This window comes from Coregonus lavaretus (assembly GCF_964263955.1).
Source record: "Coregonus lavaretus genome assembly, chromosome: 23".
Classification (NCBI taxonomy): domain Eukaryota; kingdom Metazoa; phylum Chordata; class Actinopteri; order Salmoniformes; family Salmonidae; genus Coregonus; species Coregonus lavaretus.
The window spans coordinates 37,849,975-37,874,720 of NC_140010.1; the positions used below are offsets into that span (position 1 = coordinate 37,849,975).

At 42.8% G+C, this 24,746-nt stretch overlaps 1 protein-coding gene across 1 annotated transcript; it reads left to right on the forward strand.

Moving 5' to 3' along the window:
• Positions 1-2,159: 2,159 nt before the first annotated feature.
• Positions 2,160-22,120, forward strand: LOC311150553 (BMP/retinoic acid-inducible neural-specific protein 3-like; the record flags this gene model as incomplete). The annotated part of the gene is made up of 7 exons (XM_084188031.1): positions 2,160-2,401; positions 8,762-8,955; positions 12,557-12,774; positions 17,123-17,228; positions 17,752-17,988; positions 18,772-18,994; positions 20,947-22,120. 7 exons carry the CDS (start codon positions 2,160-2,162, stop codon positions 22,118-22,120), a joined length of 2,394 nt encoding a protein of 797 aa, XP_084044157.1.
• Positions 22,121-24,746: the final 2,626 nt, after the last annotated feature.

Genomic DNA, 24,746 nt, shown 5'->3' on the forward strand with positions numbered 1-24,746 from the left:
GCCAAGATAAAGCAAAGCAGTGCGATAAAAACAACAACACATATGGAATAAACAAAAACGTACCGTCAATAACACAATAGAAAATATAACATCTATATACAGTGTGTGCAAATGTAGTAAGTTATGGAGGTAAGGCAATAAATAGGCCATAGTGCAAAATAATTACAATTTAGTATTAACACTGGAGTGATAGATGTGCAGAAGATGATGTGCAAATAGAGATACTGGGGTGCAAATTAGCAAAATAAATAACAATGTAAATAACAATATGGGGATGAGGTAGTTGGGTGGGCTAATTACAGATGGGCTGTGTACAGGTACAGTGATCGGAATGACAAACATAATGATGACTTTCAAGAACCTGGACAAAGGGCTGGCTCCTATAGCGACCAACATAAAAGGGGATTACCAACCTGACATCAAACTACTCATGTTCAGGTATTTAGCTTTTCATAATTTTGCTCCCTCGTAGTTGAAACAGTCTAATTAGCGATCCATCGCCTGCACCTGTCACTCACCCACCCCTCCTTATTCCTCAGTACCAGAGGATCCACTTCCAACTACTGTCACTCCAGCTTTCATATCTTGTGAGAGGTGTCGACCGACCGGCGCTTCAGCTAGCTGTGATGTTACCATGATGAGAAAATATCAAAATCATGCATCTGCTCCGCACCTGTCTCCACCATCACTGAAATGACATGTCGATTGCATAATTCATGAATGGAATTCTGAGCCAAAACTCGTTTGAACAATAGCATGGTGCCAATCAGGACCTACAACCAAGTTTGATGTTGTTTTGTTTTTGGTAAGCTACCATACTGGTTGGAAGATATCCGTAAATACCTGGCCATTGCTCATTGATTATATGCAAGTATATTACACTAATATCTGTTGAAAAAGATCAAGATGTATTGCTATGTAGAAATTACCAATCTTTCAACATGCATTATTTACACATTTATAGCCTAAGGTCAGGCTGTTCATGATTGTGACTAGTAGATGCAGTACCAGCAGCTGTGTAGCCTAGTTGATATTCCAATCATCATCATCATCATCATCATCATCATTGCTATCTTCATCAAAATTGAAATTGCAGTGGTTGCTAGAGCAGTTGAGCTCACAATAATGAAATTACAATTGAAATACATCAATGTGCATGGTGCACAATGTTTCATTTGGCTAGAACGGAGCTCTCTCCGTTTGCATTTTAAAAATCTGCTCCCCCCTCCATCATTCACACAACTGATACTGGAAGAGCGAGGCAGCAACTGCCTGAGCTTAGGAGAATTGAACTCCGATAATGAATGATCAGGCTATTTGTGCACCCGATGCTGGAACGTTAGGGGTTACAAATGAAGTCAGCAAGTGTTAAATTAAATAAGGAAGTTTAAAAAACGCGTATTCAATTCACAAATTGTGAATTATTGTATTTGACCGCTATTTTTACTCACGTCCAGAGTTCTTCCCGTCTGTTTTGTGGCTGAAGTTGTTGCACAAGGCACATGTGAGATCCACCTGCAATCTACGGAGGAGCCTTCCAATATTTGGATTTATGTGCTCTGGAATATAAAGTAGTTTCTTTTCAGAAGATATCTTTTTCTGCGAACAACAAGTTTGACAGGAAAAATAAAAGTTTTTTTCCCTTGTTTGGTATTCGCATCAATTCTAACACGGGCAGTTGAGCGAATTTATTTCATATTATGACCACATGGAGCATGAAAATACCTTTTATCACGGCTCGTGCAACTCCCAGATCTCTCTGATTCATTAAACATAAACACAATTGGTCTTCACACTCTGTCAAATATCAGGTAAGGACCCAAGCATATTTTCTTACAATATAAGGACTATCTATTCAAAAGTTGCATGCAACTGTAAGAATGTGGAAATGCATGGAAAATTGCATAGGAATGTTAATGTTTATTTATGTACTTATTTATTTCGTTTTTTATATTGAATTTATTATAGCTCTCCTTTTCTATCTTTCCTTAATATATCAAATATCTCAGTGTAGTACAATTTCATGCAATATCATATACAGTACAATACTTAGGCTTATAAAATGAAAGTAGGCTAACATTCCCTAATTTGCAAATTTCCCCAAATGGTTTGTCCCCCAGGACACATTTTGGAGAGGATGAGGAGTCGCTGGGTGAAGCATGAGCTGCCAGGGTATCGGTCTTAGACAGGTGCCTGTGCTGCTCCTATGGGAGGGGGTCGCTCTGGGCCTGTGCTGCTGCTGGACCTGGGCTGGGGTTGCTGGCGCCTCGGCCGGACCCAGTGATGCTGGGCCCATGGGCTGGCTGCTGTCGGGCAAAGGGCCCTTCCACGACTCCCTGGAGTTCACAGAGTCTGTGGCGAGATACCAGCAGGGCTACACCACCAGATACAAGATCTACAGGTGATATCTCTCTCTCTCACTCTACCCCTCTCTCTCTCTCCACCCCTCTCTCTACCTCTGCTGTAGCTCTACACAAGCGAGGCTATTCTGTGGCACGTCTCCCTCTCTGAACAACACTTCACTCCTATAGCATGTGATTCTCAACTCTCGGATGGCATATTATTCTCTTGAAGCTGTGCTTTAACATACAGCACTGTGGTTGTGACTGTTTTTTAAAGGACACTTGTATATACAGTGCATTCGGAAAGTATTCAGACCCCTTGACTTTTTCCACATTTTGTTACGTTACAGCCTTATTCTAAAGTAGATTAAATAGTTTTTCCCCCCTCATAAATCTACACACAATACCCTATAATGACAAAGCAAAAACAGGTTTTTGTTTGCACATTTATACAAAAAGAAAACATGAAATATCACATTTACTTAAGTATTCAGACCCTTTACTCAGTATTTTGTTGAAGCACCTTTGGCAGCGATTACAGCCTTGAGTCTTCTTGGGTATGATGCTACAAGCTTGGCACACCTGTATTTGGGGAGTGTCTCCCATTCTTCTCTGCAGATCCTCTCAAGCTCTGTCAGGTTGTATGGGGAGCATCGCTGCACAGCTATTTTCAGGTCTCTCCAGAGATGTTCGATCGGTTCAAGTCTGGGCTCTTGCTAGGCCACTCAAGGACATTCAGAGACTTGTCCCGAAGTCACTCCTGCGTTGTCTTGGCTGTGTTCTTAGGGGCGTTGTCCTGTTGGAAGGTGAACCTTCACCCCAGTCTGAGATCCTGAGCGCTCTAGAGCAGGTATTCATCAAGGATCTCTCTGTACTTTGCTCCGTTCATCTTTCCCTCGATCCTGACTAGTCTCCCAGTCCCTGCCGCTGAAAAACATCCCAACAGCATGATACTGCCACCACCATGCTTCACCGTAGGGATGGTGCCAGGTTTCCACCAGACTTGACTCTTGGCATTCAGGCCAAAGAGTTCAATCTTGGTTTCATCAGACCAGAGAATCTTGTTTCTTATGGGCTGAGAGAATTAAGGTGCCTTTTGGCAAACTCCACGCGGGCTGTCATGTGCCTTTTACTGTGGAGTCTGGCCACTCTACCATAAAGGCCTGATTGGTTGTGTGCTGTATAGATGGTTATCCTTCTGGAAGGTTCTCCCATCTCCACAGAGGAACTCTGGAGCTCTATCAGAGTGACCATCGGGTTCTTGGTCACCTCCCTGACCAAGGTCCTTCTACCCCGATTGCTCAGTTTGGCCGGGCAGCCAGCTCTAGGAAGAGTCTTGGTGGTTCCAAACTCCTTCCATTTAAGAATTATGAAGGCCACTGTGTTTTTGGAGACTTTCAATGCTGTAGAAATGTTTTGGTACCCTTCCCCAGATCTGTGCCTTGGACAATGAGCTACGGACAATTCCTTGAGCTCATGGCTTGGTTTTTGCTCTGCCATGCACATTTTACATTACATTTTAGTCATTTAGCAGACGCTCTTATCCAGAGCGACTTACAGTTAGTGAATACATATATATATATTTTTTATACTGGCCCCCCGTGGGAATCGAACCCACAACCCTGGCGTTGCAAACGCCATGCTCTATCAACTGAGCTACATCCCTGCCGGCCATTCCCTCCCCTACCCTGGACAACGCTGGGCCAATTGTGCATCACCCATGAGTCTCCCGGTCGCGGCCGGCTGCGACAGAGCCTGGATTCGAACCAGGATCTCTAGTGGCACAGTTAGCACTGCGATGCAGTGCCTTAGACCACTGCGCCACTCAGGAGCCCCTACTGTGCACTGTCAACTGTGGGTACTTACAGTATATAGACAGGTGTGTGCCTTTCCAAATCATGTCCAATCAATAGAATTTACCACAGGTGGACTCCAAATCAAGTTGTAGAAACATCTCAAGGATGATCAATGGAAACAGGATGCTCCTGAGCTCAATTTCAAGTCTCATAGCAAAGGGTCTGAATACTTATGTAAATAAGGTATTTCTGTTTTTTTTATTTTAAATACATTTGCAAATTTTTTTTAACCTGTTTTCAATTTGTCATTATGGGGTACTGTGTGTAGATTATTGAGGGAAAAGGGTCTGAATACTTTCCGAATGCACTATATGCTATAATTCAGTCCTCTCATTGAATGCACTGATGTCAAGTCACTGTTTATTAGTGTCTCAACGGCATACATTCACCAAGGACATGCAAATCCATGAGAGCGTCAATACAGACGTCAACACTGATGTAAGTAAACATACACTGGATGTCCACCACAATTCGCATTGATGGGTATGGTGTCTGCAGAGCTAGTGGAAATTGAAATTAAGATCATGTGTTACACTGTGCTCTTAACATTATACTAACTTTTGGGTTGGTTGTACTTGGTTGAATACACTCTCCACTCTGGTCCATGCCATGTATCAGAAAGGATACAGACTGTTTTAGAAAAGCTATATAGTCTGAAACATTACTAAATGGTCTGGAATAAATGGAAGGTGAAGTGAGTTCTTTTACATTTTACATTTTAGTATTTTGAAAGTGAAGTGTTTGTACTGCTCAAACTTCCAATGAACTTTATATGATCATTGGAAAGTATTGGATGATGCTAGCCTTGTGCCACTGCCGCTCACAATATAATGACATTACTATACTGAACAAAAATATCAACGCAAGATGTAAAGTGTTAGTCCCATGTTTCATGAGCTGAAATAAAAGATCCCCAACATTTTCCATATGCACAAAAATATTATTTATCTCAAATTGAATGTTCATTTCTCTACCATAAGCCGCCTCCAACGTTGTTTTAGAGAATTTGGCAGTACGTCCAACCGGCCTCACAACTGCAGCCAGCTTCTTCACCTGCGGGATCATCTGAGACCAGACACCCGGACAGCTGATGAAACTGAGGAGTATTTCTGTCTGTAATAAAGCGCTTTTTTGGGGAAAAACTCATTCAGATTGGCTGGGCCTGGCTCCCCAGTGGGTGGGCCTATGCCCTCCCAGGCCCACCCATGGCTGCGCCCCTGCCCAGTCATGTGAAATCCATAGACTAGGGCTTAATTAATGTATTTAAATTGACAGATTTCCTTATATGAACTATAACTCAGTAAAATTGTTGAGTGTTGCGTTTATACTTTTGTTCAGTACAAATATGGTCCTGCTGGTCCACTCTGGCTCAATACTTGTTCTCCCTCTTGTGGTAAGCCAGATAAAGGAGTCTTTTTACTGGCTCTGAGAATGCTGAAGTCTTCTCTGAGAGCACACAGAGTCCCATCACTTGTCGTACATGGTTTATTATTGCAAAATAGCTCTCCCTGAACAGCTCCTACTGATTTGAATTGTCTCTAAAGGAGGGAGAAAAAGCAACGTGGCATCTGTTCAATTGAGATGAAGCCCCGACTTTGCAACATCCTCTGTTTGGATTGGAATATAGTCATAGCGACGTAACCATGTGGATTAACAGCGAATTCCCTACAGTTACAAGTGATTGAACCGACAGACCGCTGGTGTCCGTTTTTCCTATCGACCCATTCTCCATTTCCCCCGGGGGGGCCTTCCCGTTTCTCCGCATGATTACACATGGCCCCGGGTCTTGAACAGGAAGCTGTCAGACTATTATCCACCAGTGTAGCGTAGTATCCCTGCTTCCCATCCATAAGTGCTCACTGGTGAATAAGACCGCAGGCTAACGCCGGGGTGCAATCTATAGTGCCCATCAAGTGACACCCGGGAGGCACTGCAGTCTGCCTCTCGTTACGATGATTGGATGTAATGACATCCTCCACACTGGCCTTATTCCTCAATTATTTCTCTGCCGATCGTTACTCGTGGCAGTGATTTGATTGCCTCCCATGAGGACGGAGCAGTAGGACACTTGACTGTAGAGACTGGAGAGAGAATTGCGTCTTAAGAATGCTAGACTTTGCATGTCCCCAATGGGATGTGACTGTGTATGCAACACTTGATGTCGATGTGACACGTGTCAGTACACTCTGTACGTAGCAACTAATGGTCATCACAAACAGTTAACGGTGAATCACAAGGGCTTTGTGATATAAAATTATGAACATACAGTCCATTCTGAAAGTGTTCAGACCCCTTCCCCTTTTCCACATTTTGTTACATAACAGCCTTATTCTAAAATGGATTAATACAAATTTTCCCTCATTAATCTACACACAGTACCCCATAATGACAAATTGAAAACAGGTTAAAAAAAATTGTGCAAATGTATTTAAAATAAAAAAAAAACAGAAATACCTTATTTACATAAGTATTCAGACCCTTTGCTATGAGACTCAAAATTGAGCTCAGGTGCATCCTGTTTCCATTGATCATCCTTGAGATGTTTCTACAACTTGATTTGGAGTCCACCTGTGGTAAATTCAATTAATTGGACATGATTTGGAAAGGCACACACCTGTCTATATAATGTCCTACAGTTGACAGTGCATGTCAGAACAAAAACCAAGCCATGAGGTCAAGGGAATTGTCCATAGAGCTCCGAGACAGAATTGTGTCGAGGCACAGATCTGGGGAAGGGTACCAAAATATTTATGCAGTATTGAAGGTCCCCAAGCACACAGTGGCCTACATTATTCTCAAATGGAAGAAGTTTGGAACCACCAAGACTCTTCCTAGAGCTGGCCGTCCGGCCAAACTGAGCAATTGGGGGAGAAGGGCCTTGGTCAGGGAGGTGACCAAGAACCCGATGGTCACTCTGACAGAGCTCCAGAGTTCCTCTGTGGAGATGGGAGAACCTTCCAGAAGGACCACCATCTCTGCAGCACTCCACCAATCAGGCCTTTATGGTAGAGTGGCCAGATGGAAGCCACTCCTCAGTAAAAGGCACATGACAGCCCGCTTAGAGTCCTAAAGGACTCTCAGACCATGAGAAACAAGATTCTCTGGTCTGATTAAACCAAGATTGAACTCGTTGGCCAAAATGCCAAGCGTCACGTCTGGAGGAAACCTGGCACCATCCCGACGGTGAAGCATGGTGGTGGCAGCATCATGCTGTGGGGATGTTTTTCAGTGGCAGGGACTGGGAGACTAGTCAGGATCAAGGAAAAGATGAACGGCGCAAAGTACAGAGATATTCTTAATGAAAACCTGCTCCAGAGCGCTCAGGACCTCAGACTGGGGCGAAGGTTCACCTTCCAATAGGACAACGACCCTAAGCACACAGCCAAGACAACGCAGGAGTCTCTGAGTGGCCTTGAGTGGCCCAGCCAGAGCCCGGACTTGAACCCGATCGAACAACTCTGGAGAGACCTGAAAATAGCTGTGCAGTGACGCTCTCCATCTAAACTGACAGAGCTTGAGAGGATCTGTGGAGAAGAATGGGAGAAACTCCCCAAATACGGTTGTGCCAAGCTTGTATCGTCATAACCAAGAAGGCTATAATTGCTGCCAAAGGTACTTCAACAAAATACTGAGTAAAGGGTCTAAATCCTTATGTAAATGTTATATTTCTGTTTTTTATTTTTAATACATTTGCAAACATTTCTAAAAACCTGTTTTTGCATTGTCATTATGGGGTATTGTGTGTAGATTGATGAGGGGGGGAAACTCTTTAATCAATTTTAGAATAAGGCTGTAACGTAACAAAATGTAGTCAAGGGGTCTGAATACTTTCCGAATGCACTTTATTTGCGTTGCTATGGATACCCCAAGTGCTCATAGTCAAAGCATTTCTATGGTTTCCTGAAAGGCTTCTAATTGCATTCTAAATGGCTCAAGGTCATAAGATGTTTCACGGTCAGTCAGATCTGGTTCAGGATAAGCTGTGGTTCATGGTTACCCATGCGTATAGGGTCGCTGCACTGGTTTATGGGCCCTCTGGCATATAGTAGTTCATGGTCACATTGACAATTTATAGCACTTATTATGCATTTATAGTGCTGCATTGGACTCTCTCATAAGGACTCATGCTACAGTAGCAGTATTGTACTGTGGAGATCAGCTAAGCAAAGACATTGCGCAATGGAGGTTTCTTTCCATTGCTACAATGAAATAAGGCAAAGGCGCAACAACAACACAATTACAAGACAAGGTCCTACCATCTCAAACACCCCTGCAGACCTGTGAACATATGTGGCTTGAGAGTGACCTACTATCTATTAGCCAATGGCAGTCTGTCAGAGTCTGAGTAAGAGAGATACTGTGTCTGTCTGCAAATGTTGTGTCTGTCTGCATTGGGGTTTGTCTGTGAATAAATGTTTTCCCATTCCACAATTACATTCAACTAAATGTTCTCAACAGCCTATTTAGTTTAATGTGATATTTTCACAAAGTTAAAACTCCTTCCACAAATCAAGAGCTCAATCAACTAATGTATGAAACGTGTTAACGTGACGTTGTTTCCAGGGAGTTTGGCCGATGGAAGGTCAACAGCCTGGCGGTGGAGAAGCGTGACAGCAGTGGCGGCCTGGCTCCGCCCCTCGACCCTGACTTCATGCATACGGTCAGGCAGCTTGGGCGGCGACCCACACTCCGCAGGATCACTGAGAGCATCATCAAGAAGTACGGGACTCACCTCCTACTGTCCGCCACGCTGGGAGGTACAGTAAAGGGAGGCTCCGAACGTTGGTTCCTACTTGACCCGCATCACAGCAGTATTGTTCCCTTGGAGATATCTTAGACTAAGAAGAAGTGTGTTTTTGCAAAGGGAATTTCGTGTAACTCTTTCATGTCAAAACCTACACTTCTCAGTGTCTGAGACATACAGTGGGGAAAAAAAGTATTTAGTCAGCCACCAATTGTGCAAGTTCTCCCACTTAAAAAGATGAGAGAGGCCTGTAATTTTCATCATGGGTACACGTCAACTATGACAGACAAATTGAGAAAAAAAAATCCAGAAAATCACATTGTAGGATTTTTTATGAATTTATTTGCAAATTATGGTGGAAAATAAGTATTTGGTCACCTACAAACAAGCAAGATTTCTGGCTCTCACAGACCTGTAACTTCTTCTTTAAGAGGCTCCTCTGTCCTCCACTCGTTACCTGTATTAATGGCACCTGTTTGAACTTGTTATCAGTATAAAAGACACCTGTCCACAACCTCAAACAGTCACACTCCAAACTCCACTATGGCCAAGACCAAAGAGCTGTCAAAGGACACCAGAAAAAAAATTGTAGACCTGCACCAGGCTGGGAAGACTGAACCTGCAATAGGTAAGCAGCTTGGTTTGAAGAAATCAACTGTGGGAGCAATTATTAGGAAATGGAAGACATACAAGACCACTGAACACTGATAATCATGCAAGATCTCACCCCGTGGGGTCAAAATGATCACAAGAACAATGAGCAAAAATCCCAGAACCACACGGGGGGACCTAGTGAATGACCTGCAGAGAGCTGGGACCAACGTAACAAAGCCTACCATCAGTAACACACTACGCCGCCAGGGACTCAAATCCTGCAGTGCCAGACGTGTCCCCCTGCTTAAGCCAGTACATGTCCAGGCCCGTCTGAAGTTTGCTAGAGTGCATTTGGATGATCCAGAAGAGGATTGGGAGAATGTCATATGGTCAAACTTTTTGGTAAAAACTCAACTCGTCGTGTTTGGAGGACAAAGAACACCATAGAACACCAAAGAACACCAAAGAACACCATACCTACTGTGAAGCATGGGGGTGGAAACATCATGCTTTGGGGCTGTTTTTCTGCTAAGGGACCAGGACGACTGATCCGTGTAAAGGAAAGAATGAATGGGGCCATGTAGCGTGAGATTTTGAGTGAAAACCTCCTTCCATCAGCAAGGGCATTGAAGATGAAACGTGGCTGGGTCTTTCAGCATGACAATGATCCCAAACACACCGCCCGGGCAACGAAGGAGTGGCTTCGTAAGAAGCATTTCAAGGTCCTGGAGTGGCCTAGCCAGTCTCCAGATCTCAACCCCATAGAAAATCTTTGGCGGGAGTTGAAAGTCCGTGTTGCCCAGCGACAGCCCCAAAACATCACTGCTCTAGAGGAGATCTGCATGGAGGAATGGGCCAAAATACCAGCAACAGTGTGTGAAAACCTTGTGATGACTTACAGAAAACATTTGACCTGTGTCATTGCCAACAAAGGGTATATAACAAAGTATTGAGAAACTTTTGTTATTGACCAAAAACTTATTTTCCACCATAATTTGTAAATAAATTCATTAAAAATCCTACAATGTGATTTTGTGGATTTTTTTTTCTCATTTTGTCTGTCATAGTTGACGTGTACCTATGATGAAAATTACAGGCCTCTCTCATCTTTTTAAGTGGGAGAACTTGCACAATTGGTGGCTGACTAAATACTTTTTTTCCCCACTGTACATTCAGTAACTTAGCTACAACAGAAGCGGTTGATTCCAAATGTAACTTGGAAATTATACAGTTTGGATGTGATGTATACAGTTGAAGTAAGAAGTTTACATACACCTTAGGCAAATACATTTAAACTCAGTTTTTCACTATTCCTGACATTTAATGCTAGTAAAAATTCCCTGTCTTAGGTCAGTTAGGATCACCACTTTATTTTAAGAATGTGAAATGTCAGAATAATAGTAGAGAGAATGATTTATTTCAGCTTTTGTTTATTTCATCACATTCCCAGTGGGTCAGAAGTTTGCATACACTCAATTAGCACTTGGTAGCATTGCCTTTAAATTGTTTAACTTGGGTCAAACGTTTCGGGTAGCCTTCCACAAGCTTCCCACAATAAGTTGGGTGAATTTTGGCCCATTCCTCCTGACAGAGCTGGTGTAACTGAGTCAGGTTTGTAGGCCTCCTTGCTCGCACACGCTTTTTCAGTTCTGCCCACACATTTTCTATAGGATTGAGGTCAGGTCTTTGTGATGGCCACTCCAATACCTTGACTTTGTTGTCCTTAAGCCATTTTGCCACAACTTTGGAAGTATGCTTGGGGTCATTGTCCATTTGGAGATCCATTTGCGACCAAGCTTTAACTTCCTGACTGATGTCTTGAGATGTTGCTTCAATATATCCACATACTTTTCATTCCTCATGATGCCATCTATTTTGTGAAGTGCACCAGTCCCTCCTGCAGCAAAGCACCCCCACAGCATGATGCTGCCACCCCCGTGCTTCACGGTTAGGATGGTGTTCTTCGGCTTGCAAGCATCCCCCTTTTTCCTCCAAACATAACGATGGTCATTATGGCCAAACAGTTCTATTTTTGTTTCACCAAACCAGAGGACATTTCTCAAAAAATTACCATCTTTGTCCCCATGTGCAGTTGCAAACCGTAGTCTGGCTTTTTTATGGCGGTTTTGGAGCAGTGGCTTCTTCCTTGCTGAGCGGTTATGTCGATATAGGACTCGTTTTACTGTGGCTATTGTACCGGTTTCCTCCAGCATCTTCACAAGTTCGTACCAAAGTACGTTCATCTCTAGGAGACAGAAAGCGTCTCCTTCCTGAGTGGTATGACAGCTGCGTGGTCCCATGGTGTTTATACTTGTGTACTATTGTTTGTACAGATGAACGTGGTACCTTCAGGCGTTTGGAAATTCCTCCCAAGGATGAACCAGACTTTTTTTTCTGAGGTCTTGGCTGATTTCTTTTGATTTTCCCATGATGTCAAGCAAAGAGGCACTGAATTTGAAGGTAGGCCTTGAAATACATCCACAGGTACACCTCCAATTGACTCAAATTATGTCAATTAGCCTATCAGAAGCTTCTAAAGCCATGACATCATTTTCTGGAATTTTCCAAGCTGTTTAAAGGCACAGTCAACTTAGTGTATGTAAACTTCTGATCCACTGGAATTGTGATACAGTGAATTATAAGTGAAATAATCTGTCTGTAAACAATTGTTGGAAGAATTACTTGTGTCATGCACAAAGTAGATGTCCTAACCAACTTGCCAAAACTATAGTTTGTTAACAAGAAATTTGTGGAGTGGTTGAAAAACGAGTTTTAATGATTCCAACCTAAGTGTATGTAAACTCACGACTTCAACTGTATATGTTATGTGCGTAATGGTTGTTGAACTGGGATGAAATTAAACATACATCACATGTTCTGCCCATTATCATTCTTCAACACAGTCATTGAATAAATGGAACCTCTCTGAAGGAGAGATGGGAGATAATTACCATTGATTAACGTCTCTGGCTCAGCCGCTCAGTCCCACATTTCCTCATTTCCTGTTGCTTTGTAATCAGGGGAGGAGTCCTTGACGATATTTGTGGATAAGAGGAAGCTGAGCCGCGACCCGGAACCAGGGGCTGGAGCTGAGGGCAGCAGACACAACGGTACAGGGGCCATGGCGGGGGCGGTGACCCTGGAGGCTCTTCACCAGCTGGCTGCCTCCTATTTCACCGACAGGGAGAGCACACTGCGCCGGCTCCACCACCTCCAGATCGCCTCCACTGCCATCAGGGTAAGAGGCCCTCGACTGCCCTCTGCCTCTGGACAGAGTTGAAGTTAGATGCGAATAGGTTACTATATACAATATATCTTACTACAGAATAGGTTACTATATGCAATATACATTACCGGTAAAAAGTTTTACAACACCTACCAACGTCATCATATATATACAGTACCAGTCAAAAGTTTGGACACACCTACTCATTCAAGGGTTTTTCTTTATTTTTACTATTTTCTACATTGTAGAATAATAGTGAAGACATCAAAACTATGAAATAACACATATGGAATCATGTAGTAACCAAAAATGTGTTAAACAAATCAAAATATATTTTATATTTGAGATTCTTCAAATAGCCACCCCTTTGCCTTGATGACAGCTTTGCAAACTCTTGGCATTCTCTCAACCAGCTTCATGAGGTAGTCACCTGGAATGCATTTCAATTAACAGGTGTGCCTTCTTAAAAGTTCATTTGTGGAATTTCTTTCCTTGTTAATGCGTTTGAGACAATCAGTTGTGTTGTGACAAGGTAGGGGGCGTATACAGAAGATAGCCCTATTTGGTAAAAGACCAAGTCCATATTATGGCAAGAACAGCTCAAATAAGCAAAGAGAAACGACAGTCCATCATTACTTTAAGACATGAAGGTCAGTCAATACGGAACATTTAATTAACTTTGAAAGTTTCTTCAAGTGCAGTCGCAAAAACCATCAAGCGCTATTATGAAACTGCCTCTCATGAGGACCGCCACAGGAATGGAAGACCCAGACTTAACTCTGCTGCAGAGGATAAGTTCAGTAGAGTTACCAGCCTCAGAAATTGCAGCCCAAATAGATGCTTCAGAGTTCAAGTAACAGACACATCTCAACATCAACTGTTCAGAGGGGACTGCGTGAATCAGGCCTTCATGGTTGAATTGCTGCAAAGAAACCACTACTAAAGGACACCAATAAGAAGAAGAGACTTGCTTGGGCCAAGAAACATGAGCAATGGACATTAGACCGGTGGAAAGTTGTCCTTTTGTCTGGAGTCCAAATTTGAGATTTTTGGTTCCAACCGCCGTGTCTTTGTGAGACGCGGTGTGGGTGAACGGATGATCTCCGCATGTATATTTCCCACCGTAAAGCATGGCGGAAGAGGTGTTATGGTGTGGGGGTGCTTTGCTGGTGACACTGTATGTGATTTATTTTTAATTCAAGGCACACTTAATCAGCATGGCTACCACAGCATTCTGCAGCGATACGCCATTCCATCTGGTTTGGGTTTAGAAGGGACTATCATTTGTTTTTCAACAGGACAATGACCCAACACACCTCCAGACTGTGTAAGGGCTATTTTACCAAGAAGGAGAGTGATGGAGTGCTGCATCAGATGACCTGGCCTCCACAATCCCCCGACCTCAACCAAATTGAGTTTGGGATGAGTCGGACCGCAGAGTGAAGGAAAAGCAGCCAACAAGTGCTCAGCATATGTGGGAACTCCTTCAAGACTTTTAGAAAAGCATTCCAGGTGAAGCTGGTTGAGAGAATGCCAAGAGTGTGCAAAGCTGTCATCAAGGCAAAGGGTGGCTATTTGAAGAATCTCAAATATAAAATATATTTGGATTTGTTTAACACTTTTTTGGTTACTACATGATTCCATATGTGTTATTTCATAGTTTTGATGTCTTCACTATTATTCTACAATGTAGAAAACAGTAAAAATAAAGACAATTCCTTGAATGAGTAGGTTTTCTAAAACTTTTGACCGATAGTGTCGTTTACTACAGAATAGGTTACTACAGTATAGGAGGTCAAACAGTTAAACCTGTGCTGCTGCTGTCGGGACTTTGTTTTGTTTTCTTTCTATTTTTCTGTGGGGGAGGCAAGTGGATAGGCTGCTGGTGACATTTTATTGTTGATCTTTTATTTATGTAAAGTAGTCGCAGTGTAGCGTGTTGATTTTCCTTATTGTCGGACTCCTGCTGTGCCGATTCAATATGTAAGAGTTGTAGAATAGTTTATCATGGTCTATCTTAAGATGAAAACTGCTGAGAATTAACATGTTCAAGTGATACGAATTGCATGCGACTTCCATCAGGCTGTACCAACATGTGTTCCAATTATATATTCAAGGGATGGACAGGATTCTGTCGGTAAATAATATGTACCCATAACAACAAAATATAGACATAACATCAAATATCCACCACCATATTTTACAGTAGGTATAGTATTCTGTTCTGCTTATGCATCCTTATTTTGACACAACCCACCACTGGTGTGCCAAAGAGCTCTATTTTCATGTCATCTGACCAAAGCACCAGTTCCAATCGAAGTGCCAATGGCGTTTAGCAAACTCCAGACGTTTACATTTGTTGGATGACATAAAAATAAAGCTCTTTGGCCACTCACAATAGTGGTGGGTTTGGCGTCGAAATAAGGATGCATAAGCAGAAAGGAACCCCATACCTACTGTAAAATATGGTGGTGGATCTTTGATGTTATGGGGCTATTTTGCTTCTACTGGTCCTGGAGCCCTTGTTAAGGTCAACGGCATCATGAACTTTACCCAGTACCAGGACATTTTAGCCATAAACCTGGTTGCCTCTGCCAGGAGGCTGATACTTGGCCCCATGTGGATCTTCCAGCAAAAATAGTATCCCCAAGCACACAACAAAATCCACAAAGAAATGGTTAATTGTCCACAAAATCAACATTTTGCAATGGCCATCTCAGACTCCGAACTTGAACCCCATTGAAAACATATGGTTTGAATTGAAGAGGGCAGTCCATAAACGCAGACAAAGGATATCAAGGATCAGTATTTATAAGATTCATTTTATACAGTTGTATTTGGTCATCTTTATCAAGGGTGCCAGTCATTTTGGACCTGACTGTATATCATGATTTATTACGTTATAGAATAGTTCAAGTAAGACACTGTAATCAGTTGTGAGTGACCTGAAAATCAGTACATTCATCTAAATAAAACAAAAGGGTTGGATGAACTATTATTTTAAATAGCATACATTTGATGCCACATACATGCGGCATGATCACCCAGAAATATATTAATTACGAACTCTCCACCACCACTGTACAGTAAGTCACCAATCAAACGTATGCTATTTAAAATGAATAGTTCCACCAACCCTTTTTGTTTAATTTAGATGAATGTACTGATTTTCATTGTTGTTACAATAATTCAATACCCAGAATAAGATTGAATGAGTCAGTATGAGAGATTTAACATTGAAAGATTATTATATTTTTCACTCTAACAAGGATTGATGTTCTTTTTTAATGAGGACACTACTAGAACACACATACACCATATATACAAAAGTATGTGGACAACCCTTCAAATTATTGGATTTGGCTATTTCAGCCACACCCGTTGCTGACATGTGTAAAAAATCGAGCACACCGCCATAATAATAATAATAATATGCCATTTAGCAGACGCTTTTATCCAAAGCGACTTACAGTCATGTGCGCATACATTTTTACGTATGGGTGGTCCCGGGGATCGAAACCACTACCCTGGCGTTACAAGCTCCATGAGCTACAGAGGACCACAATGCAATGCAATCTCCATAGACAAACATTGGCAGTAGAATGGCCTTACTTAAGAGCTCATTGACTTTCAACGTGACACCGTCATAGGATGCCACCTTTCCAACAAGTCAGTTCGTTAAATTTCTGTCCTGCTAGAGCTGCCCCGGTCAACTGTAAGTGCTGTTATTGTGAAGTGGAAAAGTCTAGGAGCAACAACGTCTCCGCCGCAAAGTGGTAGGCCACACAAGCTCACAGAAAGGGACCGCCGAGTGCTGAAGTGCGTAGCGCATAATAATCGTCGGTTGCAACACTCACAACCGAGTTCGAAACTGCCTCTGGAAGCAATGTCAGCACAATAACTGTTCGTCAGGAGCTTCATGAAGTGGGTTTCCAAGGCCGAGCAGCTGCACACGGGCCCGGTATTCAGCAGTCATAAAGGTAGTATGCCTTATATACTTTGAAGAACTACAAAATAATGATTTTGTCAGACAGCATAGGCAGAAGCTCTATGGAGATTATATGATGACTTGGAATGAAATAACACTACCACTACCATCATGGGACTTTTATTTATTGTTTTTTTATTGTTGTTACAGCATTCAACCCAAATAATCAAAACCAAAATCTAAAACCGTGATACATTTTTTATCATCGAACCGAAACCGAACCGACCTCAAAAAGCACTAATCGCTCAGAACTAATTCAGATCCACAGAATATTTGCATAAATCTTTCTCAGATGTTTGATGCAGGAAACAAAACATGGGTAAATTAATGAACATTCAACATTGACAGTTCATTTGTTACCTTTTTCCCCAGGTGACTGAAACCAGGACGGGCCCGCTTGGATGCAGTAACTATGACAACCTTGACTCTATCAGCTCAGTACTGGTCCACAGTCCAGAAAACAAGATCCAGTTACAAGGTACTTCTGAAACTAGATATACAGACAAAACAAGCATGGTCTACAGCCAAAATATAATCAGCTAAAATATCAACAAGCATAGTCTACAGACAAAATGTAATCAGCCAAAATATCAACAAGCATAGTCTACAGACAAAATGTACTCAGCCAAAATATCAACAAGCATAGTCTACAAATGTCAACAGGTGTATCACTCTGGAAGAACATCAATGAGTCAGGTGTGCCTTTCATGGTTTACACATTTATTCCCAACAAATTAGAGGGACTACTGTACAGTAACTTACTACAGCTGCCTCAATATGGGGTGCATTCTTAAGGAGGTCCAATGCCTCAAATACAGGGGATAGTAGTTCCTATCTGGAATCGAATTGGCTCTCGAGGCTAACCCACAAGGAACGTATTCAAACCCCTGGATGACTGTAATTGGTGTAATTGGTGTATCCTCAATTTGGCTGCAGTGCCTGTTTGTCGTGCCTTCTTATACACTGCAAAATACTCACCCATGCCTCACTGGCCTCCCCAGGACTCCAGGTCATTCTACCAGCCTACCTGCGGAGCCGCTTCGTCCAGGCAGCCCTCAGCTACATCGGCTGTAACTCAGAGGGACAGTTTGTTTGCAAGGCCAGTGACTGCTGGTGCCAGTGCAGCCCGGACTTCCCACAGTGCAACTGTCCACAGACGGACCTCCAGGCCCTGGAGAACAACCTGCTGCGCCTCAGGGAGGCTTGGACACTGGCCAACCAGGAGTTTGTGGAATCAGGTGTTTACTGGAGTTAGTTGAATATGCAACAGTCCAATGTACTTGGTGATGAGCGACAATTGAGTAGCCTGGGTGCCAGTATGTTTCTGCTTTAGCCAGCTTGTTGATGACTTGCGACAATGTAGTGATGAATGTAGGGAGTCAGATATTCAGACTCACATTCAATAAGCTTTCATATGTGTGGGAATAATACAAATCACCATTGTCCGATTATTCATTGAGATATGGTCGTGGAGAAGGGTGCATACTAGTTTAAAACCTTCACATAACAAAAGTGTCTTGATGGAATTCTCACTCCTTTGAAAGACCTCTGAAATACCATTGTTTCAACAAAAATCTTGATAAAATAGGTTAACATGGCGATTTAAATGGTCTTGCTTCGATACTGTAGACAGCTGGAAGTATATTTTTGCACCCACTCCAAGTTACTCACCATCTGATAAATTACCAATTTAATGACTGAGGTTCGATAACCATCCCTCACTACTCCACAATACAGACAGGTGGTTAATAAAATATGATACATTTTTGCTCCAATTAAATAATTTCAGTTCTGTTCTCTAGCTAGTAATAAACAATTAGAACAACCTGAATCAGTACCTCTGAGCACACTGTTGTTTATTCATACTTGGGTTTGTTTACTTTTCTGGGACAGACAAAAACAAAGAGAACAGACACATTTTAAGACATTCTTATTATTCCCCAATGGCTCATGCGCCTCGCCACCAGAAAATAAAACTTTCCTTATTCATGTTTTTTTTTCTTCTTTTGTTTTTCTTCCAGAGGAGTTCCAAAGCTTTGTTGGAAGGTTGCCAATCCATTACGCCGTGAACACATCTGTCGTGGAGCACTTGTGGACGATGGATGGGGGTCTGCTCCAACGCTATAGGCAGCTGGAGACCACGAGCGGCCAGCTCCTCGACAAAGCACGGCGCGCCGCTAACAAGCTCTTCAGCCTTAGCAAGAGATGCCGCCATCAGCCCAGAATAGTACTGCAGAGGGAGAGGTACAGAGTATTTATAGGGGGCCCATTAACCCGAGGTCCCCCCTAAACTTCCTTGTCTTGTAATTATGCAAATGATTTATGCACTGTATGAGAAAGAAAGGCACTTTTGGGAAACAAAAGCTGAGAAGTTTTGGAAGGAGACAAGAAGTGCTGACGGTAGAAATTGAGTCTCACCTGGGAAAACCCGAATTAAGGATAGTTGGGCGACCGGCAGTCGTTTATTGCAGTACAATTCGTACCGTTTCAACTTTCTTATCCAAAGTTTCTAAGACCACTGGGCTCAGGAGTTGTGGTCTTAGGAGTTGTGGTAGGTCTACATACTAGGCCACAATAATTATTCAGATAATGTGGCATGTCAACACTCAGAAAGGAGTATGAAGAACAAACGTTTTTACATTCAAACGTTTTTACATTTGCTGTTTATCTCATGCCTCTTCTAAAGTAACTAATTACACGCAACCGCTTGTATCTATTTTCATTGACGTTAACCGTCAAAACTACAGTCTGAAGAACATTCAAATTATAATTTGGATAGCCTGGTCCCAGATCTGTTTGTGCTTACTGGGGCTGGCAAAATAGCATAAACAGATCTGGGACCACTCTAAAAATACTGTTTCTGAGTAGACTATAAATGGTTTTAGAACTGTGACTACTGTGGCTCCTGGTTCAGTGCTATGCACTGCTACCTGGCCTACCCATTATTAGTTACTCCAGCCTTCCAGGGCAGCTCTCCTTTTATCATAACTTCACTGTGATGGATTCCTCTCTCCTGACCGCTCTGTTTTGATAGCCATTCTTGTGGAGGAAATTAACTAAATGGCGCAATCCATCAGTTCTACTGCCATAGGCAAGCTATGCTTCCTCAATCCACAATCCAATTACACTGCTTTATCACACCTCTCTGGTCATAAAGGGGGATTTGATGGAGGTTCAGACTGATTAGACTGGTCAATTTTTCGCATGTGTTCCCATGAAACCTTATCAGAATCCCATATATTTTACATTCTTTAATAGCTCTGTAATTGTACTGAGTTGTTAGTATATGTTGTATTCATACATTGAACAAAAAAGTGTGTGTGTGTGGCTCTCCATCGCCAACCACCTGTCTACTCTGGGAATTCAGGACTAGATTTGGTCTGATTTGGCTTACATTCCAGCAGCTGAGCCTACGAGAGCAGATATGGGGCTTCTGCTCTGCCTATCCCACTCAATTTTACGATATTGTTGCTGTTAATGTGCAGTATGAATCCTGTTGTGTCTGATGAGATGTTTTTCACATACAGCCAGGTCAAAAATTATTGGCACCCTTGATAAAGATGAGCAAATAAGACTGTATAAAATAAATAATTCAAATACTGAGCTATATTGTATGCCAAATTTTTTTGTTTTTATACTAATACAATTGCTCAGAGAAAGAGATTTTGTTTAACAAGTAATATTTGTTTCTCTCAAAAAGATAGGGGTCAAAATGATTGGCACCCCTGTTAACAACACCTTTCAATACCTCTTCTTGCGGGGATAATGTAATTGAGCCTTTTTCTAAAATGTTTTATGAGATTGGAGAACACATCGGGAGGGATCTTAGACCATTCCTCCATACAGAATCTCTCCAGTTCTTTGATATCCTTTGTCTGTGCTTATGGACTGCCCTCTTCAATTCAAATCACAGGTTTTCAATTGGGTTCAAGTCCGGAGATTGAGGTGGCCATTGCAAAATGGTGATTTTGTAGTCAATTAACCATTTCTTTGTGGCTATTGATGTGTGCTTGGGGTTATTGTTTCGCTTTATAAAGGTTGCCAATAATTTTGGACCTGACTGTATCTCATAGACAGAAAACAAGAAAATGGACTAACAAAAGTGACCAAAACAAAAGAAACGTAAATTTACTAACAAATCAAAATGTAAGGTGACAAAGAAGGTACCTACAGTATGTTCTATCCTCTGTCCTCAGACCCCTCCGCTACTGGCTGAGCTACACCCTGTCCCTCCTGTACTGCAGTGAGAACGACCACATTGGCCTGTACTCTGTGGAGACCCGCAGCTGCTCCTGCCCCTACCACCACCCTCCCTGCCAGGGCCCCATCCCTTGCTCCGTAGGAGAGGGCTCCCGCTGCGCCTCCTGCTCCACTGAGAACCGCACCCGCTGCTCCAGCTGCAACCCGGGCTTTACCCTGGGCCAGGGGCTGTGCCGGCCTGCCGTGCCTGACCCCACGGACCCCTACCTGGGCTTGGAGAGCGACCGCGACCTCCAGGACCTGGAGCTGTGTTACCTGCTCCAGCACCGGGACCCGCGCATCACCCTGCACGGCATCTTCGTCAGCAACGACGTGCGCCTCAACGCCTGGTTTGACCCGTCGTGGCGGAAGAGGATGCTGTTGACGCTGAAGAGCAACCGCTACAAGTCCAACCGCGTGCACATGCTCCTGGGGGTGGCGCTCCAGGTGTGCCTGACCAAGAACAGCACGATGGAGCCTGTGCTGTCCGTGTTCGTCAACCCGTTCGGGGGAAGCCACTCAGAGAGCTGGACCATGCCCATCGGCCAGCATGGCTACCCTGACTGGGAGCGGACCAAGCTAGATATCCCCCTGGACTGCTACAACTGGACCTTGACGCTGGGCAACCGGTGGAAGAGCTTTTTCGAGACAGTGCATTTCTACCTGAGGAGCCGCATTAGGGATTCGGGGCCAGGATTGGCTCCAGGGCCAGAGGTTGGGGGACACAGGAACGCTAGTACAGTGTACCTGGAATCACCGGAGGGCACCGTGGAACCCGTGGTGGCATCTTCATCCCAGAACATGGGCTACATGAAGATCAACAGCATGCAGCTGTTTGGATACAGCATGCACTTTGACCCGGACACCATCCAGGACCTGATCTTGCAGCTGGACTACCCGTACACCCAGGGATCCCAGGACTCGGCCCTGCTGCAGCTGGTGGAGATCCGCTACAGGGTCAACCGCCTCTCTCCTCCAGGGGCTCAGCCGATGGACCTGTTCTCATGTCTGCTCCGTCACAGACTGAAACTGTCCAGCTCTGAAGTGACCAGAATACTGGCTTCCTTACATGCTTTCAGTGCCAGACAACCAAACTCTGTGGAGTACGAAGCAACCAAACTATGTAGTTAATAATGAGTGGTGGGCAGGGCCAATGTGATGTTTTTTGTATTAACCCAATCAGAGACAATGTCTGCCACATAGCTTATAGATTTTGTCCACTGGGTCCATTTGTGTCGGTGTACGCTGTTCATAGCTTTAGTTGTATATAAGTGTCATTAAATTTGATGTTTTTATCACTCGAATGAATCAAATTGCTTTGATTTATGTACTTTTATGAATTTTAGGAAACAAACAATCAATTGGTTATTACATTGATACTAACATGCACCCTACTGGAGTCTATCTACCAATCCAATTCATCTGCTGAGGGAAGGGGAGCGAGACTCTGTATATGTGCTGTGTTTGTACTGCCCATCTGGAGCTGCAGAACACATTGTCTCACAGTGTCTCTATTCTCCAATGGGAAGGGAAGCCAGCCTTGGCACAGATTACCTAGCATATAGTGGGGAGATTGAGAGTAGTAGCCTCCCGCTCTGTACCTGGCCGCCATTCACACTTACTGTGATGGATGAGGGAGGGAGGCAGAGAGACATGCACAGCATCAAACACAGGCTAGGTATCAATGGCCATGATCAGAGATAGTTCTCACACGGAGCAAGAGGGAGTTGATTAAAGTCTCAAAGACCAAGGGGTAAATCTTAGATAGCACTTGTGCAGAAGTCACTAGTAGTCGCATAATCTAGATTCGTAAGACATTTTCTCCTGGGGTTAAGGAGAGACATGGTTTTCTGATGTTCCCTACTAACCACTGCTCATATTGAATTTAAAGAGGATGAGAGCTGAAGTGATTATGCAATGTGATGGTACTTTATGGAGGTTGGGGGTATTGGTGACTGTGTATAAGGGTGTTTTTCTGTAGTCTAATAGTGAGAAGCTTGTACATGTTATTTTGTGTGTTATGTGTGCCAGACTTTTTTAAAATAAAATAAAAAGTAATCAGAGTTATCCATCCCATCTCTTCCCTCTGTTGTAATTCTACCTTAAGGGAAAGAGAAAGTGGGTAGAAACAGAAGCAATTGACTTGAAAACACTACGAATTACGCACTCCTTGTCCCCAAAATATGTAGTCGTTTAATTTGGAAGTAAATTGGATTGCTAGACATAACCCTTATCAGTGAGGCAAGGTTTAGATTACTAATCAATAAAAAAAGGTCCTAGTTATATTTGCATATCCAAATGGAAAGTAAAGTAATTAAACTCAAGGCTGAGTAAACAAACAAACAGCTATGTCACCCATGTGTAGCATTCATCGACAACTATAGTAACCACCTCAGTGCACAAAGGCCCAAATGTACTTGAACAAACCCTTTAAAATGTTGTTGATTGTGCGGTTGCAACGTCCCGGATTGCTAATCTTTACACTGTGTTGTGTTTCAAAATGTTATTTACCAAGAGGGAACCAAAGTCATTCAGTAGGAGGGGAGGCCACTCTCTTTTCATTAATAAGTTAATTCAATGGCTGTTCACCACTGGCCATTTTTGTAATCATGGTGTTTGATTGTGATTGTAAAACATACAGGCCTATATCTGCCAATGTACCGTTTTTAAACACACACACAGACAGAGAGGAGAATAGAAGGATGAAGGAAGCTGAATGATTAGCTGAGGCTTTGGGCTGACAGGCCAGTGGGCCTTGGAGGAAACATGAGTTAGACTAACGTGTGTGTCTGTTTTACAAGTGGGCTGGTGAGGGGAGGCTGGGCTGCGGTGAAGAGGAAGAGTTTATGGAGAATAGTCTCTCAGGAGAGGCATTAAAAATAATGTCTGACAATCCACAGGAAGAACACAATGAACTCGCCCTAGAAGTCCACCGAGACAATCTAAACAGGAAATCTGTGTGTTCATTGTTCCTCTATATGAAACAGCCGTTGTTAAAGCCGAGCCTACTGAGCTGGCCGGGTTAGGCATCCCCCACTGGAACCGTGCTGGAAAGGACAGTATAAAAAGAAAATATCTGAGCCAACATAGTATGTTTCTGGTTAGCACGATAGTGTGAAAAGGGGACATGTGAGCTAAATGTATCCACTTACAGGGATATAGCAATAACTGAACCTAGAGTGACTGATAACTGTGTTTCATAAGAGAATATAAATATGTTATTCTCAACATGCATATATGACATGATACAAATCATCATCTAAGGCATTGGTTGTATTTATCGTTAATAGATTCAAGCCCCCTCTACAAGATTTGACGCAATCATTTTAGCGCACTCTTTAAAAAACCTTTCTTTCAGAATTCTAAAGCTATCCTTGAGACCTACCCCAGCTAGCACATAATGTTCTGAGAACCATATGTTTCTTAGAGCTTAATATAATATTTTTAATATGCTTGGTAAGAGCTTGGTTGTCCTATGGTTATTTTGCATAGAACCTTCCCACAACTGGAACATTGGAACATTCTTAGCACATTGGAAGAAAAACTATTTTCTTGGTTACTTTAAAGCTGCAATATGTACGTTTTTGGGCGGCCCGACCAAATTCACATATACATTTAAGTTGTAGATCTGACATTCTCATTGAAAGTAAGTCTAAGAAGTGCTATTTCTATGCTTCCCAGCCTTAAGTTTCATTTTTGTGTCTTTTACTTTCGGTTTTGTACACCAGCTTCAGACAGCTGAAAATACAATATTTTT